General features: G+C 40.3%; 1 protein-coding gene across 2 annotated transcripts in view; it reads right to left on the bottom strand.

Moving 5' to 3' along the window:
* The window catches only part of LOC131459998 (E3 SUMO-protein ligase PIAS1-like), a 55,512-nt gene that overhangs the window by 20,608 nt on the left and 18,969 nt on the right, over nucleotides 1–15,935 (bottom strand). For both annotated transcript variants that reach the window (XM_058630221.1, XM_058630222.1), the window contains exon 2: nucleotides 6,174–6,669. In XM_058630221.1, coding sequence (XP_058486204.1) covers nucleotides 6,174–6,669 — 496 coding nt within the window. The remainder of the gene's footprint in view (nucleotides 1–6,173; nucleotides 6,670–15,935) is intronic.

The following is a 15,935-nucleotide window of genomic DNA, read 5'->3' as shown; positions in this document are numbered from 1 at the left end:
TCCAGAATTGTTACTTCCCCTCCTCCAGACTACACCACTTACCCTTCATTTTCTGCGTAAGGGAGCTGTACAGTTACAGGGCTCATTAAGACATTCCACTGAGCTTATATGACGGTTTAAGATGGCATTAAAAATTCTGTAAAGCAGCCGCCCCTTCCGCATCCATCAGTATATATACTATTGTTTTATATTTCATTTGTGTTTTTGTACTTCTACATATTTTTTGTGTCATTTTATGTCAGTGTTGGTCAAATGTATGTAACGAAAATAGTTGGATTTGTTATGGTGCAGAAGGTTTTTCCACAATATCTTTGGAGCTGGCGTCAAGCAAAACATGCTAACTAGTAACAGATTTGAATGTGGTGGCTGATTGGTGTGTGTATACCCGATCTAAGCAAGGATTAGACGCAGTATGAAGAAAAACTGAACAATCTGACAGTGGAAGGCAGAGTTCTGCTTACGTTTGGAGTCAACTACAAGACAGACAATCACGGTACATGTCTGTTCAATCAGACAGCTGCTGGGGAGGATGATGATGATGACGATGATGATGCACCAACCCGGGCTTTAAGGAAAATGTTGCCGGTTTGAAAAGCTCTGAGAACTGGAAGCCATTTTGTGCGGCGTGTTTATAGTTCAGAGCAGACAGAGATCTTTTGTTGATGTTCACTTGTTGTGAGAAGACCGAAATGTTTACAGCGAGAAGGAGATTTGGCTCGGGATCACGCAGGGGTAAATGTCAGGTTGAGTTCTGATGTCGCTGTTGTGAAGCGGTGCTTTATTGGTCTCTGCACTGTAGATGTTTGGGAACACCGCCTCCACCAAACCCTGTTGTACATTCCTGATACTGTATGTGATACACTATCTCGACAGACTCACCGAGGCAACATGTATTATATAAAACAGAACAATAACAACTGATTTGCACTGATTAAATGTTTGTCGCTCAAGGACACCCCGGCGAAATGCTGAATGGTCATGACCAGGACATGTTTGACGTAAATGTACTGAAAAAACACAGCTGGTTGTGAAAAAGTAAAAGTAATCAAGTCAATAATCACACTTTTGTGTGATTATTGATAGCAATTGGTCTGATTTTCAGTGTTATCTAGGTTATATTGTACTGTTTTCTCAAGGTGACCTATTAAAATTGACTTATTACACTATACGTTGCATTTTGAGTGGTGATTTTCTCAGTGGGCTTCCACAGGCTGCTGTGCCTTTGAATATTTCTAACTTAGCGACTTTCGGCAATCAGCTGTGACTTGCAAGTGGATTACCCGGTTAAAAGTAATGTGAACTAGGCTTTACATTTTTTCGTTTCCCTCTGCTGTCTGAAAATCGAATATCTTGCTATGTAACAATTCATTATGCACAAAAGCTCATCAAATGCAAAATGGGCTTGCATCTCAGATATGGTGATTAAATCATGTATAATGCATGTGCATTACAATGATATCCATAATGAGCAGTGAGGCATAGTTCTCTATGGAGGAGGGATAATTGAGGAGGTGAGACTAGAGTTCAACCAGTGAGGCTGCCGTTGTAATAAAATGGTAGCCGGACTGTCCACTAGTTTACACCGTCGCAGCAAAACTGTGGGCCAACTAATCTTTCTCTCACAGACTGATAAGACTCGGCAGAGAGCACAGGAGGGAGGGTAAGGGAGGGATAATGACAGGGAGGGGAAAGAGGGAGGGAGGCTGGGGTGAGAGAAAATAACTACATTTACATGCACACGAGAAACCAGATTACTGCGCGAAATCAGGTTTGCGGGAGGAAATCAAAGGGTGCATTTACACAGTAAATCCAAATATGCAAGAAGATCAGTAACCACATTTATGTCCAACTCATCTGCGACATCTGCGGATCAAAGCGGTGATATTTGAAGTTTATCAGTGCTACACAGTGAGCTGCAGCTGTTTTTAGCATCTGGACTGATAACACGGTGAAAAGACTGACTCTGCAGTGAGGAAGCTGCAGAGTTTCTTTACACTGTGCAATAAAAGGCCTCTGCACACCACACGTGGGTTTCTTGAGCTATTCATTTGCATGTCATAAATATTTTTTTTAACCTTTAATAAGGCAACGTGAGCTTTCACACCAGTTAACAGAAATTCACGATGTGATGGCAGCTTTTATTTTTCAGACCAAGATCTCTTTTCTTTTTCTTTTTTTGGTTTTGCCTCCAACAGATATATGTCTAATTAAACAGAATGTGTGAAATTAAAAAAATTAAGAAAACGAGCCTTCCTAAAATGTTCAACCTGTCCGACAGACATTCTAAAGACCTGGTCAAATGTAACCTCCCAAACCATGCAAGCTCTCCTTCCTTCTTCAGTGTTGGCTTTACTCAGGTATTTTCCCTTTTCTTTTTATTATTAAAAAAATGCACCAGCTTATCATCACTAGATCCTGACTTAACCTGTTCTTCCTGTACTGTAGCTTTTTTTTTTTCCTTTAAATGTATTTCCTTATTCACAAAGCTGTTGATGTGATATTGTGTCATGGTAAATGTGAAAAAGGCCTGAAGGCTTCTGTTCACGGACTTCCATACATGACTTACCCACACAAAACTTACTAAATATTATGAGCTTTATCATTTATAGGCGTAAAAACATATAACAGCACACTGAAACATTGAGATTTCAATACAAAAACGACCATTTGTCGCGTCCTAAGCCGTGCAGATATAATGCACAGTGCATACAAACACAAACAGCTGAGCCTGGATCGGTTCAGCAGTGTCAATAATGCCATTTGTTTGGGGATTTTCTGGCAGAGGAGATCAAACTTCTGCCAAAAGTCCCGTCTGTGACCAGATGTCAGTGAAACAAATCCAAAGCTCTTACGGCCCTATTATGGTTTTTCCACGTCTGATATCGGTACCAAGTTACCAACTATTACTCGTTAATGAGTAAATCTCTTTAAATGTGTTCAAATGCCTTTCATGTTTGTCAATGCTTGAACTTTAAATAAAAAAATAAGTAGTAAATGAAGTGCAAGAAATAACTTCATGTTGTTATTTTGCGGTTGTCAACTGAAGCAGTGGATTGGGAGCAGATGGCCCAAAGAAAGAGACGGCAGCAGAGCCACAGAAGCTCACTTTGTAATAACTTAACTATTTTGGCGACACCGGAAAAATGCCTAATATCGGCCCCCAATAATCTGCCAGGCCGATAACTGGTCAGTGCAACAGTTCATTTACAGTGAGGGAGGGAAATTGTATTGCACTAGTATGGCAGTGTAAATTATGACACGTGATTTGAAACCAACCCTTTTCCCACTTGTTGTTTTCTCCTGTAATATCATGCTGGCAGTTATGTCCATTCATTTCTTTTTAATTTATGTAAAATTGTTATTGCATAGAGACAAGAACAAAATTGGATCCGAGTTTTATACATCACAAATTCAGCAGTGACATACTAATTTATTCAGACTTCAGCTGCAGGGACACAACACAACAAAACAAGAGATAATCTGTTATTTCACTGTATTGTTGTGGGTTTTTTTTTATTTGGCACGTGTGCTCTTAAAGAAAAACAGGTGAAGGAAAGACGTGGCTGAGGAAAAAACGCTTTCTCCAGCAAAATAAACAAGTGAACCAGGAGTAAGAGAGTGGGGGAGGGGAGTCAAAAAAATAAATAAATGGGCGACGAAGAACAGGAGAAGCAACAACAATGGGGGGGAGATAGACAGTGAGGAAGGGGGGAGTGAGCAGAAAATCATAAGGGAGCAAACAAGCAGACAAGAAAAAGTGACGCTGGGAGAGAAGCGACCACAACAAAATTCTTACAGCCTCACTGTGAGAGGGTAATCACAATAAAGTGCTTTCATTACTACCCGTCATTATTGTTATTATTGGGTTAAGGAGGGTCATCACCTCCAAGCTGCAGCTGAATTTCATTTTTGAAGCAGAATCGGTTTTGTCTAATGATGTTGCACCATCTTCCTCAGGGTTTTCTCTTCTCTAACTGATTCTCATCTTCTCTTTCTCTCGCACTCTCTCTGCTTCTCCGAGAACAATATGATCAACATGCATTATTTATTGGAAAGTTGGCTTGTGTTTTTTGAAAGTAGTGTATGTGCAGAGTGCGTGTGTGTCCTTGGGTGTGGAGAAGGATGTGATTCAAATGACAGGAGGGTGTGTTCTGCGGGCACAGGTGTACGCCTGTGTGATTTCATCACTTTGCATGCAAATTTTAACAGGGGGACGGCCACAGAGGGAGGGAGAGAGAGAGAGAGAGAGAGAGAGAGAGAGAGAGAGTGAGGGCGGGTGATGGAGAGAAAGACAGCAGAGGGAGATAGCATGTGTGTGTGTAGGCTGAGAAGATGTACAGGAAATGGATAGAGTGAGAAAGGGAGAGGGAAGAGGAGAAAGATGGTGTGATGATAGAGCTGCAGGCGGTGTGTTTGTACATGCATCTGCAGGCAAATTAATCACGAGACGTTCTCGTACTCCATTAAAATGCTAATGTAAGAAAATCTAGACATTTCCATATATTTGCAATATATCCCAGAGCTCTAAGAATTGTATTATGTTAAATGAGGGCTCGATGCTGGATACACTGCTAATACGATGACAAATTTGACCAAGATAAAAGCCTAGATTAAAAGTCTCTTCAGTAGTAAATTAAACGGCAGAGTGGATACAGAAAGTCTCGTCTCAATTCAGGGCCTTCCTTTCTCTGGTGATGGTTTTCGTAGATTAGAAGTGCTTTCAGCCACTTTACATGAAAAATGTGTTTGTTGAAATTAATTTGCAGGGGAGTGATGGACACCTGATGTTTGTTTTATGGTGCAATTCACAAAGAGTCATCTTTTTACCCCAATGTAATTCAAACAAAAAAAGAAAAAGTACTTGTTTTACATATAATTAGTTTTGACAAAATTCACTTAAAAAGACAAGTGTTTTACATACTGAATCAAGTGTGTAATGAGACAGACAAAATCCAATTTAAAACCTAATTAAAGATGTACCTAAAGGTCCAGTGTGTAAAATGTTGGTGAAATTACTTTAATTTGGGCAGAAATTGAAAATAAAATATTTATACTTCAGTTTTTGTAAGTGTACAATCAATCATCTACTTGAATTGTATTGTTGTTTCTTTTATATTTTGGCCACTTTAGACCATAATGTTTTTACAATAGCCCACAATGAACAAATTAAACATCTTTCGAAAATTCATATAAACTGATGGAGATTCTAAGGAAAGGGTGAGAGATATTCAGCTGCAATAAAAAACTATTATACACACCGCACCTTTACAACTTAAGGACAATGTCCTCTTTTGGACTGATCGGTATCACCAATTGGAAAGAGGTAGAGTTTTTGATGGGAGTCAAATTATTTAGAACTGTTGAACAAAGATTTTTGAAGCTTCACTATATAATGAAACGAGAGTTTCCTTCATATATCACAAATGCCTCACATAACTGTGGTATTCTAGAAGACATGGGGCTTTTTTTTTTTTTAGAAAAATGCATTCCAGTAAACATATGTATGGTTCACAACATGCTGGGATTCATTGATATTCAGCGGCTCCAGACAAATGAATAACTAATAGAAACACACACACAGTATGCAGGAATAATAACGATGCGTGTGACATTTTCAATCCACCCACAACAAATTATATCATAGCAGCCCATATATTACAATATAAATATCCTAATAAGTTCCATTATTCATCTATGATGCATACTGAAACCTTACTTAGTGACTGAATGTCACTCTCAAAATAAGGATCTATAAAAAACCTTGATGTATAATTAAGTATTTATATACTGCTTCCAACTCACAAGTTTTCTTGGTTGCTAATGGAGATAAATCCATGAGCAAGAACAACCACTGTTTTGGTTCTGGTAATCTGAACACAGCCTATTTGTAAATGCAATATTCACCGTCTTTTAGCTCAACAATTTCCTCAGCTGCTAAATGTGAGACGCCACTCTTTCTTCTGTTTGGTGGAGAAAAGATAGTGTCCATGGATTTTTAAGCGTTTTAAGTGTTTTTTGTTTTTTTTTAATAGCTGCCTGCTGTGGCTGAAAAGGTAGTGAACAGTGAGAGAACAGTGAGAGAGTGAACCATAGAAGAAAGTGGTAGGGAGTAGTACAAAATCAAACCTTAAACCCAAAACCATATCTCCCACAAAAACCACACTTTTGCTTACCTAGACTTGTGGGCTTGATGAGTTCGTCCAGCATGTCATAGAAGGGGAGCCTCTGGAGCTTGACATCTGGATGGACCGGATGCCGTTTGGCTGAGGTGGCTAGGTGGTGCGAGAGCCCACTCAGCTCGTGTTTCCCAGGGCCGAGCAGCGAGAGAGGCAGCAGGGCAGCGGGCGATGGGGCTCCGCCGTGACCGGCGTGACCCTCATAAGCCAGCTGTGTCAGGCCAGAGGGCAGGGCAGCACCCCCGCCTCCCACCATTCCCGCTGAGGCCGGGTGGTGTGGTCCGGACAGGGCCAGCTCTGAGTGGGAAACCATTTTGGCAGGAAAGCGTCGTCGGTAGAGCTCTTTGATTTTCATGTGCACAGCGGGGCTACAGTCGGCCTTCAGTAGATGCAGCGCCTTGGTCAGCAGCTCATGTTTGCGTCCGTGCTTGTTGCGTCCAGCATAGCCCAGCAGCACCTGTAGCTCTGACACCCGCAGGCTCATCACCATTTGCTGTCAAGGGAGGGAAATGAGAAATAAGATCAGGGATGAAATGTCACAAACACACTTTGATGTATTGTAAGAGATCAAGATCCCACGCTCGAAACCTCACCTCAAAAGAAATTCACTGATTTAGAAAATAACCTGAGAGTCTGGAAAAAGGTAATAATTATTTCAATAATTTCAGCTTTTCTTTTTTCTGATTTCGCCAGATTTTAATTATCATTCATGAGAAAGCCAAGCAGTTCAAGCAAATATTCAGCTACCTACATTGTTTCAGTATTAGAGAGTTTGAGGCACGTTAAATAATAAAACTAAACTTTTTTATTAGTTTTTTCCTCCCATTACTCTTGAAAACAAAGATACAGCTGTGCCAAAAAAGAACAATATAGTGTGAGGACCATGTTGTAACCATGTTTGTTGAAAAGTATATGATTTATTATAGCTATGAGGCAGACCATCAGGAAAGCCATTAAGATAGATATATACTGTACAGAACCAAATCTATTTCTACACACACATATAAGTTTCTATGGACACGAAATTACACCAGCTTTCCTGCAGTGCCGCACAGTGGATGGAGGTGTGAATGCATCCAGTGATCGACAGATCGAGCGCACACAGCAACAGTGCAACGAAGACGCAACGCAATTCGTGTGGAATCCCGGGGAGAAGTCTTAACCCTGAAATAAATAATTATCTGAACGTCTGCCAGAAAGCGAGGCGAGACTAAAATGTCTTCATTCCACAAACTGGCCCTCAAAGACAGGAATACATGATCTTTTTCACAAACAGAGCAAAATTCCTGCTTTAATCTTCTTTAATGACAGAGTGAGGAATAAAAAAACACAGATGCAACACAAGGCTCTACAAGACCAAGTGCACAGGGTGATTAGTGCACACTATATCATATACACAAGATATGCACAGAATGTCTGGTGTAGTGTCCATAAACAGGAGGAAACCTTCACGCCTTGATTTTTCTTTCCTTTTTTTTTTTTTTATCTTATTACAATGCATACTCTCTGGGTTCTTCTTAGGCTCTGCATCCAATTGACATTTAAAAAGACTCCTGTTAGCAGTTTTATTATTTATGGCCTAAACCTACCAGCACCACCAAAGAAATGAAAACACTGATTCAAACAATAGACGTAATGCATAAATATCCACGAATCAAATTTGCATCTCAGAATGAAACAGTCCCTACCCTCACTGTTTATCTTTTATTTTTACTTTCCTCATTTCCATGGTCTTATTTGCAGGGAAACTGTCGAGTTAATATGTTACAAGACAGAACAAAAGCTTGCTACTGTTTTACTTCAAGTATCTGTATCTGAATGTGAAACCAACACTGTGTCAGAGTTACTTTCATTCTGTGCACGAGTGGCCCAGGTGACAAAAGAAACCTCTCACTGTGATCCGACCACAGACGAGCGACATCAATACACAAGATGATGTATTAAGAGAGAGGAAGTGAAACTCCCATGTGATGTAGTTTACTGTAAAACCTGTTCCATTTTTTGCAACTGGAGTTTTCAGTGCCAGTAAAGTGTGGTAAAAGACGTGTATGTGTTTCAAATATCAGCACCTTCAGCCAAAAACATTATGGTTAAATGTTAGATTAAACAAACTGTGTGCCTGATTTTAAAAGGAAAGGAAGGAAAGAAAGTGTGTGTGTTTTGCAATGTTATTACAGAATAAGAGAATGGTATTTATTGTATTAATCTAACAGTGAAATTACAGACTCAAATAGTCAAGCAACAGGCAGGATCAAATTAAAGAGAAAAAATGTTATTAAAAAAAAAAACGATGAAAATTTTGGTTTCCCATTTTGATAAAAGAAAAGTGTTTTTGCCGCTTTCCTGATTTGTTTGAAAACGTTTAGTACAAATCAGGGTTCCCACACCTTAGTTGACATGAAATTCAAGGAATTTTCAAGTACTTTCGAGGACCAATCCCCTCAAATTCAAGGACTGAATGTGCTGACACAGCTTAAGATGGGAGGGCAACTTGAAAGAGCTGCTTCTTCCATGGCGTCCAATTTTATTGATTTGCAGCACGCTCTGCACCTGGACAAGTGATTTTTGCACAAACTTCAAGCACTTTCAATGACCCATGTCTATATAGGGCGATTTTCAAATTCACAAACTTTCAAGGACTTCAAGGATGTGTTGGAACCCAGTGAAATACCCTTTGTTTCTGTACAAAGCAAACATAGGATGTCGTCAATTTGAGGTGACATAAACACTGTTCTAAACCAATTGTAAGTAGCAGCCCTGCTATCAACTGATTAATCAATTAAATGTTTTGGGTTTTTTGTTTTTTTTAAATGTTCATAAAAGTACATGGGTATTTATTGGATCAGATTATGGGGTTTTTCAGTTCCTGTGTGGACAGACCATCTTCAAAATGCTTCAAACTCCTCAGTGTGACACAGCAGAAGCTGCTGTTTACAGACCAAACAGTGTGTCTTGTGTACGAATGCCACGTACTGTATATGTTGAGCCACACAGACACACACATGAATGCAAACAGTTGTGTTTCCACCCCTTTGGGGGACATTACACTGGCTTACATGTCATGCAGACTTAGGCTGTATCCACAAAGACATTTGCCTTCCCCTAAAACAACACAAGGGGCAGATTTGGCAGGGACATGTTTTGTTTGTCCACTAAAGGTTTGAGACAATAAAATTCAATCCTGTTGTAGGAACGGATTTATGTGTTTAAAAGCTTGTTGGACACCAACACACAGCACAGTGGTTTGTAACACTAACAAGATTTTACAGTGTTGTGATCTTGGGCTTAACAGCAGACACAGAGAGCTCATCAGCAATGTGCACTTCCATGTGTGTGATTGGCCAAAACAGCATCATGTTACAGCACTGCAGAAGAAGCTACGACAGATTCAGCTTGAATGACGCTGGTTAATTCTGCACTCCTGCGCCTTGAGCCAAGCCATGTCGCCACACATTGTCACCCAATCAAATAAATGAGAAGTGCTGTTCTTCACAGCCACTCTGTGAAGACACGTGGTCTCATCACAACCCTGACTGCTAACACCAACCTTAAAAGCCTCATTTCATATGACACTAAAATGTGTGGGACGCGACCAATGCACAGAAAGAAAGGTGCTACTTTCACAGGAAGGTTTGTTACAATGTCAACACATATAGACAACTCAAACCTTTAGCATTATTTCCAATTGTTGCACTATTTAAATTTTGTTTGAGTAATGGAGTATAAATCAGGCCTGAAGCCCTCTTGTTCCTGAAAGGAAGTCAAATCCCCACAATGTCACTGCAAGAATAGATTTATGCCCCCAGCCCCCAACATGAGTAGCACCAGCAGTCATAAATGTACTATTGCTTCTTTCAGCCTTTCCCTTTAGGGGTCGCCACAGTGAATCATCTGCCTGCATCTTGCCCTATCCCTTGTGTCCTCTTCTGTTACACCGACATTGTTCACAACATCCAGGATTCTTCTCTTTGTTCTCCCTCTTTTTCCCTCTGCCCGGCATCTTCAACATCCTTCACTGTCCCTCCTGTGCATGTGACTTAACCATCTCAAACCTGGCCTCTCTTACTTTATCTACAAACCTGTCGACCTGAGCTGTTCCTTGAATATGCTCATTTCTAAATCCTGTCCATCCTGGTCACTCCCAACAAAAATCTCAGCATCTTCACCTCTGATACCTCTAAGCAATCACTCATGTACACAAAATCCAGATGTTACAACAAGTCAAGTGTCCATATCTGCGTTAGTTTTTCTTAATGGTGAAAAAGGACGGCTTTGATGAACTTGATATAATTGAGAATGAAGAGTTTTTGAACGGGCGCGTGGAGGAACACAGACTACAGACATGTGTCACTAGAGACATATGGTAAATACATGTTCAGGAGGTGGTCAGCCATATGTGAATGTCATTCTGATGCTCCTCCAGTCTGAACCAGACTGCAGTTATCAAAACAGATCAGTCAAACGCACACTGCTCCTACAGCACGATGAAGCTCAGGTGGAGCTCACAGGAAGCATCTGTCTGTCTATGGACTTTCATCATCAAGAGACGTGGTTTTTTTTTTGACAAGGATTACAGTAATTGAATATTATTCTCTTTAGTAGTAGCAGAAAGACAAATGAAACACACATGCACTGGTTTGCAAAGCTATCCTTTTAAGGACTACTACAAAGCCTTATCCCTAACCTCAACAATACACAGTGAATGCCTAATCTTACTATACTAAACCAGTTCCTCAGAAATTAGATTATGCCTTATTAGGACCAGGTTTTGGTCTCCATGAGGACTACAGGTCCTGACAAGGTCAGTGTTTACGCCAGAAAAGGTCCTAAAGTATATAGTGTGTATGGTGTGTCTCCTGGTGGTGACATAAATGACCAGTTCCATGAAATATGGATGTGAAAGAGAATCTGAAAAAATGATGACATTGGCTGCCCACCATTTCTCTGCCTCTCTCTCCCCTCTCTCTCTCTCTCAGTCTACAAAGCAAACACTCACAAAAGAGATAAAAACACACACGTACAAACACTAGCCCACATTAACCTGACACACGCACTGCATGCTGCACAAACACACACACGCATGCACATGCACACACACACACACACATGCGTGCGTCCACCATACTGTGGATGTGTAACATTCCTCTGGCTTTACAAAAAAACAAAACAAATAGAGGAGAGAAAACAGTGAAACAGCCTGTGGTGGAGGAGAGACAGACAAACAGCTCGCTACTCTCACTATCTCCCCTTTCTTTGCTCTCCTCTATTTCTGCTCCTCGTCAATCAATCATCGTCTTCACCGTGACAGGTGGACCCAGAACTCTTCCATCTTCCCAGTCAACAACTCCTAAATAAAATGTTGTTTCCACCTTTGTTTACCGGGTGATTTATGTGACGAAAACTTTGATTAAAACCAGTTCATTCTCTCTTAACAAACAGAAGGGGGTTATTCTTCACTTGAACCTCTTTTACAACAAAATTACGGGGGTCCACTCATTTTTCAAACACAGAATAAAAAAGGCGATCGACTCCTTTGCCTTTCTGTTTCAAACACGTCTGAAAACAAAGCATTGGAAAACAATGTATGGACTAAAGTATCATGGACAATGTTAGTGCTTACACCTTCTGTTTCTCATAGGGTGTTTCCATCATGGTGCAGTTTGGTTTGGTACAGTACGGTACGGTTTGGAATGGTAAAGCCGTTGGTCAGGCTTGACTGAGAACAGTTACATAGTGCGGCGCTGTACGTTGGACAACAGAGGACAACAACGGAGCAGCTGTTTGTTCTTCTGCTCAGTTTGTGGCTGTTTGTCTCAACAAGGCATCAAACTTTGTATGAGCATAGACTATGAGTGTTGAAGAAACACAGGTCAAAAGGGGATGACACCTTTCTGTCGCCCCAATCAGCTGACTGTTGTGGGTGGTTATTTTGGTACCATTCCAAATGTAAACACAAAAAAAAAAGGTACCGTACGTACCAAACGTTCTACTCGGTGGAAACATGACTTAAATGTGTAAAATGGCGAATGCCATAATACTAGAAAAGGTGCAGACTTACGCTGCAACTATTGATTATTTTGTGATACGGAGCAAATCATTTTTTGAGGAGTAATCACTGCAGCCCTAGAGCAGACTCAGCATCTAGGCTGAATGAATTTGGTTCATACACACCTGTTTCATTATTCCATCATTGCTGAACAGAGACACAGGGGTGAGAATGACCATTGTGATCAACATAAGCTTCTACTAACAGACAAAACCCTTGGTGTTAGTGGATCATTTTTTCAACAGTGAAAAACAGAGGTGGGTCAAAATATCGATTTGGTAATATATCGTCGTCTTTCCTCATGCAAGACGATAATAAACACAAATACCGATATTTTATTTAACAAAGGCGCTCTAAAGTAAACGGTCCCTGCAAGTTTCCCTCACCGGACTTCAGTAGAGTGAAACTTGAACGGAAGTTGCCTGGCCGAAGAAGAGGGAGTTTACAGCGGGATACGTTTAAAGAGGTCCAAGTCATGTTCGATATATAGACTCTATGCACTTTGGTCTCTATGTTGTGAATAAATAGAGAAATCCTGCACTTTTAACCTCTTACTGACATTTTGTTTTCTTCAGTTAGACAGATATCGTGATGTATCGTATTGTATGGTTCCCACGCCTCGTGGATACGGTGAACAAGTCAAGACTGATGAAAACTGAGCAGACTGAAAACAATATGCTTCCTGTCTTTAGTAAGTAGGAGGAAACTGAGCAGAAAGCAATACCAATATACTTTCTGAAGTCTGCACTGCTGGACATTTGGCAAGCACTTCTATTGACAACTGAATTAAATAATTAAAAACCCCATTCATGTGAGTAAAGATCAGTTGGACTGTTGTTGCCGTTAGCATTTCCGTACCTAACATCAGCTCTAAACCGAATCACAGCGTAAAATTCCAGTGCTTCGGGTGTTTTCGTGAGCCATCGATTCCTCCGCGGCACCTCCACTGCTTTTCAGCTCCAGGCAAGATCGCACAGCTCTGCAAAGCCACATGCAGTAGCTCTAGGGAGTTAATTATTAACCATGCTCATTTATAATGTTTTAAGACTCTTATACTCTCCATATTTTAGCATATGATGTACTGTGTGTTAATATTTCAGGGATGTAAAGTTTTAGATAGTGGTATATGTTTTAAAGTTAATGACAACAACATGCTTTAACAATCGGACACACTATGATTATCGCTATCAACTGACTTCAAACTATTTATTGTGATAATCTTTTTTGGCCACATCACCCAGCCTTTAAGAGCTACACACCCTTAAGGCCTGATTTAAGGATTTTCATCACACTGTTCAACTGGTCCAGACTTGTGTAAAAAAAAAATTGTGTTTTGGAACGAGTGCGACGTGCTCGGCAGAGAGCAAACTGGGAAAATGGATCCATCAAGTCTCATCAGAGGGCTGGTGTTTGCTGGAGACTGTGGTCAGCTCACTTTTGAGGCTGACCTAAATGATTTTAGCTTCAGTGTCAGTGTGTGTCATCTTAAATTCAAGACTTGACGATGTTCTAAGGGCTTTTTTAAGGAAAGTTAATTCAATATTTTGAACACCTTTAAGACCTACAGATTTCCAGTGGATTCTTTTCAGAGTGAAGAGTGGTGTGCAGGGTAATAATTCACTATGCCCAGGGCTGGGGAGAGTGATGGATGGACGAATGAGATGATGGGGGATGGGAAGAGAGCGAGTGAGAGAGAGCGAGAGAGAGAGAGAGAGAGAGAGAGTGAGAGAGAGCGAGAGAGAGAGAGCGCCAAAGAGAGAGCAGCTGAGCCTCCAAACGAAAATGAAATTCACCACAGCTCCAGTGAAAACAGAGAATGGAGGGGGAGGGAGGGAGTGTTAGGGAGGTTGGCGGGAGCAGCTAAGATGGACACATTATCAGAAAAGTCAAACATCCACATTTATGCACGGGTCAGGCTGCCAACACTTACACCTGCAAATTAATTCAAACCTTTATTTGACTGTAGCAAAACAAAAGGGGCTATGGGCAGCTAAACATGACATGATTATAGTTTAATTAATATCATTTATCAGCAAGCTTTTGAAGGTGACAGACTGAGTATAAAGCACGGCTGGAATCCCGCTGCTTTTTGGCAATTTAAATTCCAATTTCTCCAACATGCTGTTTCTGGATGTTTCACAATATTCTGCATTTATGGGCACAAATACCAGTTTTATACATACACTGTACCGACAATGTTCCAAACCGTATAAGCCTGTGGGGGGAGAGTTATGATCTGCTTCATTTTGTCAAGATTCGGTTCAGCAATGTTATGTGTCCAAAAAAATAAGTCCAGGTTTTTTTGGGCAAATTCCAACGTGACAATGCCAGGATTCATCGGGCACAAATTGTGAAAGCGGTTCGGGGAGCATGAGACATCGTTTTGACAAATGGATTGTGTCGTGTATATACAGAGAGGCTTTTTTTTTTTTTGCTCTTTCATCTACACAATAACATATAATTTATGCAGTTTGGCTGGTGCCATGTTGGTTTTTGAGACGTATTTGGAGGAGAGGTAGGAGGTTGGGAAGAAGAAAGGAATGGCTGCTTGCTGTCTAGACATCCACAGTAAATACTCTGCAGTTCCACTTAAAAGTGGACAACATCTTGTACTGAAGACCTGGAAATAAGTGACCAACACCATCACCATAAAGTCAGAGGAAAATAATGACTGAGTCTTCCCCAGATCGCCAGGTTTCAAGCACTTCTGCATTGGCTTCACTTTCAAAACTATATCTATTATTTATATACAGTGTCTTTGGAATTATGAGGCTCTCAGACAAAGGCCCTTCTGGCTTGGTTACTCCAAACTTCTTCCATTTCACAGTTATTAAGGTAACTGTGCTCCTGGGAACACTCAAAGCTTCAGAAATGGTTTTGTACCTTTGCTCTAATCTATACACTTTTCCAGTTTTAATATAGAGGTCAATATAAATGCGGGACCTTGCGTACACACACAGGTGCATGTGCCCATAATCAAAGTCAGTCTGATGTTGATGGACTGGACTCCAACCAACTTCTAGGCCTATGAATAATTAAAGCAAACAGGATGCACACAACCACAGTTTATAGTGAGACAGCAAACGGTTGGAGTCGTAAAATAAAAATAATCTTTTCAAATAGAATTGCAAAAATGCCTGTCTTTCTCATTCGAAGTGAATAAGTGTTGATTAATAGGCAGAATACTGTCAATTTATGAACTATTTACAAAAACGTTGGGCAAACCAATTTAAGGTTTTTAAGGTTTATTTAAGGTTCAGCGTGTGACATTTTGTAGGACATATACTACACATAAGTGACATTGCATGTGTATTAGCCTTTTATATGTACTTCAGACAAAGGCTTAGGGCAAAGTCTTACAATTACCATTTGATATAATTCACTCTCACACACTGGACCCTTTAGAGGGAATTTCTATTATTATTGTGCTTTATTTACCTGTCATTCTCACAAAATGAACTGATTAATTAGCTGTAGTGTGCACTGTCATCTTTAGCACCCAATCGCTGTTACTAGCACAGACAACATGTTCAGCATGATGATTTTTTTTTTTACATAATACACATTGGGTGTTGTAGCCTTCCCCTTTTAGATTAAATCAATGAACCAGTCATATTTTAATCTTCAAAGTAATCAAAATGTCAGTAATTAAAAAGATAAAATACCTCAACTCCAGGTCATCTGAAGTATCACCTCCTGCTTCAACTCTGTTA

This window comes from Solea solea, chromosome 5, assembly GCF_958295425.1.
Source record: "Solea solea chromosome 5, fSolSol10.1, whole genome shotgun sequence".
Taxonomy (NCBI): Eukaryota; Metazoa; Chordata; class Actinopteri; order Pleuronectiformes; family Soleidae; genus Solea; species Solea solea.
This window is presented reverse-complemented; position numbering and strand designations above follow the sequence as displayed.